At 43.8% G+C, this 5,837-nt stretch overlaps 1 protein-coding gene across 1 annotated transcript; it reads left to right on the plus strand.

Moving 5' to 3' along the window:
- Positions 1 to 2,661: 2,661 nt before the first annotated feature.
- On the plus strand, positions 2,662 to 5,369 carry LOC136676688 (CCAAT/enhancer-binding protein alpha-like). Its single transcript, XM_066653865.1, has one exon. It carries the CDS (start codon positions 2,885 to 2,887, stop codon positions 3,791 to 3,793), a length of 909 nt encoding a protein of 302 aa, XP_066509962.1. The 5' UTR covers positions 2,662 to 2,884; the 3' UTR covers positions 3,794 to 5,369.
- Positions 5,370 to 5,837: the final 468 nt, after the last annotated feature.

A 5,837-nucleotide genomic window follows, 5' to 3' on the forward strand; every position in this document is an offset into this window, starting at 1 on the left:
AAATATAGTGTTTTCTGCTGTCGCACGTCACATTGTAAAACCTAAAATATTCATCCAAATGTTAGAGGTGTCAGGTTGGACTTGGTGTGAATTTTTCAGAACACATCAGATGTCTTTATGCATTGACGTCATGCTCAAAAAAGCTGTTCAGGCTCCATGGGCTGTTATCTTAGAAAATTGGCTAGGAACATGGCTCACAGTGCTGATACACACAGTGCTGAATAGAAGGAGAGATTTGTTTTTCGTTTGAAACATGTACAATTCTATAAAATACTGTTTGACAAATCCAATTCCATTATACAGAAGACATCACAGAGCTCTGATCAATTTTTATTTCAAGTGTGAACCTGCTCACAATTATGTTGCAAGTTTCATGCAATTGCACATTTCAGCCAGAAGGGTTACCAACTCCCCATACATTGAACAGGTTTAAAGAGGTACGATTATTCCTTATGAAATCTTATGCCCTTTATCAATATTAATTAATGTTATCCTATCTAATGAATCTAATGTACCTTTCTAAGTTAGTCACTTTAAACATAACAGTAGATATAAATATTTTTTACATTACGAGTATTAAAAACAAGTATGCCTGCGATGAGTGACACATTAGATTGGTGTAATGTGTAGACACATTAGATTAGACAGTCAGCCCTAACACCAAAGGCTGTTCTTTTTCTTAGTGTGTCAGATAGCGCCGGTCTACCGTTTCTGTTTCACATGTAACCTAGGAGAGTACGAGATTTAGTGTATCACACTTTGGCTTGACGCTTACAAAGAAGTAGACAGACATCATACCATGACCTAAATAGGGCAACGGGAATTTGTGAATGTGAGATTCAGATTATTTTTTTTTTCACTAAGTACAGTTCCCCTCATAAACAGCATTGTGTGAAGTTATACTTAACAGTAGAAGTACTTACATATTGTTAAACAATAGTTAATTAAATGTAATGTAAACTGTGCAAATTAATTTGTGCTTCATTGTGCAATGGTTTTTGAGCCTTGTTTTTTTTTTAAATCTGCTCCTTACATAATTACCATTCGAAAACCTGTCCAAACTCTGTAAGCAAATCACTTTGGGCTCTAAACCGTTCTTGTACCCTGGAAATATACCTCATTTATTAAATGAAGATATTTATTTTTGATGTACAAGTAGGCATTATGTTATTTATTATATTATTTTTATAGTACATTCATATCTTCATAAAATATTGGATTGTTGGTTTGCCACATGGACATTGAGAGATAGTCAATACATATCTTTGATGCTTTTATATGAGCAAAATAAAAAAAAAGTAAATAGGCTCGTTAAATTAGAAAAGTAGTTTTAGTTGTAAATAATTTAACGCTGTTAATCAAGGCCTTTTGCATTCTTGGTTATAACTGGGCCTAGTCTGCAGCCAATTCTGAAAGCAGCTCAGCACATGCACATTTAAATTTAAACAGAAAATAGTCCTGTGCTCGTTCTATTTCGTTTCCGAATTTACCGTAAGAGTTCCTGAAAAGCTGCACGGTGTGTTACTTGTTGTTTAAAACCAATACACGACTTCTGAATCTGCTCAAGTCGGAGAGATATCTCAGTATGTAAATGTCGCACGCTGTGGCGGTAGAGGGAGCTCCCCGCGCGCCCTGAGCGGTACTGTGTGTGTGCGCGCGTGTGTGTGTGCGCGTATGTATATATAAACCAAGTTAGACTGAACAATCTGCTGGGAAATACACTAACGGCCAGGCTGTAAAATGATTTAACACCACTCACATTTCCGTTACCACAGCGTTCACACTCATCACTCTGTACCTATCGTATCTGTTTTACGTTTTTGTTTTTATAAAAATGATTATTGAACATCAGTGTCCGTGGATTCCTCTGCACTGTGTGTTTCAAAGTCTCTCAAACAGTCCCTTAGTCCAGGCAGAAAACACAACTGTGTCCAATAACGCGCTGTGAAGAAGCCACTGTGCCATGTGTATTTGCTGTCGGCCACTAACCACCCCGTTCAAAGCCTCTTTTTTCAGTTTAACGACCAGGAATCTGAGGTTAGGACGCTTGCTTCATTTCTTTAGATGTTTCATTTTCCTGATGGTGTCCTCCACAATAAAACTCACCAAGTCTATCATGATCCTCGCTACAAGAGTAATGTTATTTAATGATATTTTTCAGCAGACATTTTAATGAACCAGTTGTGTACAGTAAAGTCTGTGGTAAACCCCTGCAGACACGCTTTAAACCCTATGAATAGCCTTAAGTGCGAGTGAGTTGTTTGCGTGTGCATTACTGGTGAAATGTAAGTGATTGTTGCCGTGAACGAAGTCCGTTTTTCTTCAGCAAAGTCTAGGGCTAAAGATTTATAAAATGTCATTGGTCAGAATCTACGCAGAGTACGCTTCATGTAGGTGCAGTGACTTTAGTGTACAGGGGATCTCAGCACTAAAACCAGGTCTGAGACTTTTTTACAACATGTATTCCGAATTAAAATATGATGCCCGGACTCTGTGCAGGACGTGAGAGCGTTGTACCTCCTGTGTGTGTGTTAGTGTGTGTGTTAGTGTGTGTGTGTGTGTGTGTGTGTATTTGTGTGGCGCATTAGGACCCGGGGCGCGGCTTGTGAACTGCTCTATAAAAGCGCGGGTATCGCGCTGTGTTTCAGACGAGCGACGCTGCTTCACACACTCGTACTCGTTCACTTTTTTTCTCTCACTCTTCCTCTCCCTCCCTCTCTCTCTCTATCTCTCTCCCTCTCACTCACACCCGCCCACAGTCACCAACGGGCGGGACACCCCGACTAGAGACTCACCTTTCCGCGGCACGGCCGACGAGCGCGACCCGCTTCCAAAGCTGGATTCCCGGAGCTCGTCACCATGGCCGGCGGCGTTTAGGTCCTCAATGGAGCAACAACCACACATGTACGAGGTCGGCGCCCGGCCCCCGCTCACCAGCTACGGCTACAAGGACGACCTGAGCGAGATCTGCGAGCACGAGAGCTCCATCGACATCAGCGCATACATAGACCCCGCGGCGCTCAACGACGATTTCCTCGCCGACCTCTTCCACAACAACAACAACAACAACGCTGGAGTTGGAATCGGAGGCGCAGGAGGAGTAATCGGCGCCCGGCACGACAAACTCAAGCTGGCCCCGGGTGACTACGGCGGCTACGGGGGCTACGCCGAGCACGCGTACGGCTACGCCGAGCCCGTGAAGCTGGAGACGGCGTACGAGGCGCGCGTCAGGCCCGCACTTGCTATCAAGCAGGAGCCGCGGGAGGATGACGACGAACCGGCGAAGTTGCTGCCACCCCCCGCCTACCAGTACGGGCACCAACACATGGGGGGCCACCCCCACCAGCATAACAACCCTCCGCACTTGCAGTACCAGATTGCGCACTGCGCGCAAACTGCCGTGCACCTGCAGCCGCCGGGACACCCGACACCGCCGCCCACCCCGGTGCCAAGTCCCCACCACCATCACCATCACCACCAGCAGCACGGAGGCTCAATCAAAATGTTAGGAGGAGGCGGAGGAGGTGGAGGAAAGTCCAAGAAGCCCGTGGACAAAAGCAGCGCCGAGTACCGGCTGCGGCGCGAGCGCAACAACGTTGCCGTGCGCAAGAGCCGCGACAAGGCCAAGCTGCGGAACGCCGAGACACAGCAGAAGGTGATCGAGCTCGCATCGGACAACGAGCGCCTGCGCAAGCGGGTCGAACACCTCACGCGCGAGCTGGACACACTGCGCGGAATCTTCCGCCAACTGCCTGACGGCTCCTTCGCCAAAGCCGCGGGCGGCTGCGCTTGAACAGTATGTCCGCCCGACAGACTTGAAAAGACGCGCGACACGGTACTGAAAATGATACAGTCGCGGGCAAAAGTTTGCGGCCCCTTGGCTGGTCAAAAGCAGTTGTTTTGTTGATTTGATCTGAGTGAAAACCAAGGGTCCTCTACAGAGAGCACGTGACTGTGATGTGTCTCGTGCCAAAGTTATGTTTTAGGCTATTTTCCCTCCAGTAAATGGTAAACTCAGCAGATACATGCCTCAGTTCACTGTAGAGGAGGGGTTCATATTTTCACTTGGAACAAAGCAACAAACGTCATCTGACCTGAGGGGTCCGAGCTTTTGTGTACATGACTGTAAAAGTGTTTCCCACACGAGCCAGGCAGCTGCGGTCTATTAGTGCCTTTTGTACAAATATGAATAATGATATAATAATAAGCTCATGTCTGCACATAGGCTATTTAAACTTATGGACTTCATGGCAGTGTTGTTGTAGTTTTGCCTGTGTAAGAATGCCAAGCATACAGTCTGCTGCACAATCAGGTCAAATGACAGGTTTAGCTGAGAAGTGAAAATAAGTACACATACAGAGAGCAGTTTATGTTTTATATTTCCAGTGCTGAACGCAGCCTTTAAATCAATATGTGCAGAAGAAATGTCATGTTTAACTCCCTATAGGGAATGTGTAACATACTTCCACTAAGAGAACCAACAAAACCTGTCATTTGAGCAGGAGTGTTCAAACCTCTATGTACAACTGTATCAGTGCAGCTCATGTAGGGCATGATTTCACTTCAACAGCTGTTTTAAAAGGTTTTGAAAGGTACCAGCTTTTATTTTTTATCCCCCTCTCATTCTCAGCAAAGCTCAGCGTGCACAAACTTTTTGCAAACCTCACTTTTGCAGAGACCTAATCATGCACAAAGATATTTCCCCTCTGTTTGGCAGAGACTTAAACGTGTACTAATGAAGTTGTGCTGCCATTCTGCTTGCAGGCTGAAGCACAGTACAGTACAGCAGCCTGGGATGGACCTTGTGTTTGAGTGGGAAGGGGGTTTAATATGTGTGGACTAAAATTGCCATGCCAAAGCAAAGGACTGGAAGCTCAACCTGTAAACTGTGGTCATCTGCCCTCCATGCGGCGGATTTATATGCACTATGTGTGGTCAGACCGGAGCACACGATTGGGGTACTGATGTGTAAAAGCTTTGTATTTATGCAGTAATGATGATGGGTGGAAGGGTGTGACAGGAGGATCACCCTGTGCTTTCTCACCCCTGTGAAGTGCTGTTGTAGCTCAGTTCATATTTTTGTTGTTGTTGTTGTTGCTGTTGTTGTTTTTGGACTTATTTTTGAATGAGAACTGAATATCAGTGCCTTTCGACCTTTCCTGTCTCTATCGTCACCACTGGCAGAACCTTTTCCCTCTTTTATGGATTCTGTTAATCTTTGAAATACAGACTAGAGCAAAGGAAAAGGAAGCACTTTTTTTACAAACTGCCATAATGCAAATGTAATATGAATGTTTCAAAAATACTTTTCAATTGTAAAATGAACATTATATATGCCAAAAATTACAAATTATAATAAAAAGAATATTGTGTTACTTAATATCTGCTGCTATTTTACTCAAGGAATGTCTTTTTCAACTGTGTGTTTATTCAGGATTCACATATGTTTTCATGAACATAATGTACAGCAGACAGCAGCTCAAAATATGTAGCTTATGAGGCTTACCTCAATGCACATGACAAAGTTAACTCAACTGTAATTCCAGTCCTCGTCGACAGACGGCGCTTCTGAGTTGTTTGATTGTAAGTCTGATGGGATCTGGATTCACACTTGATTAAAACTTGAAAATTATTTGGATGCAGTGGAAAGAATATTACACAGTTATTTATATACAAATGCAGTAATCCACCACTTTAAAGAGTTTAACTGAACCTCCATATTCACTTTAACTAAAAACGAAAACGTAAGTAGGTATTTTACTGTGTAAACTTCCAGAGCTTTCAGCAAGCTTTGAGTTTAGTACAAAGTAGTCGTAATGTGTTCAAATGTAAAGATG

This window comes from Hoplias malabaricus, chromosome X2 (genome assembly GCF_029633855.1).
Source record: "Hoplias malabaricus isolate fHopMal1 chromosome X2, fHopMal1.hap1, whole genome shotgun sequence".
In the NCBI taxonomy this organism is placed as follows: Eukaryota; Metazoa; Chordata; class Actinopteri; order Characiformes; family Erythrinidae; genus Hoplias; species Hoplias malabaricus.

Coding starts and splice junctions, on each gene's coding strand:
- LOC136676688 (XM_066653865.1), top strand. CDS start 2,885: ATGGAGCAACAACCACACATGTACGAGGTCGGCGCCCGGCCCCCGCTC.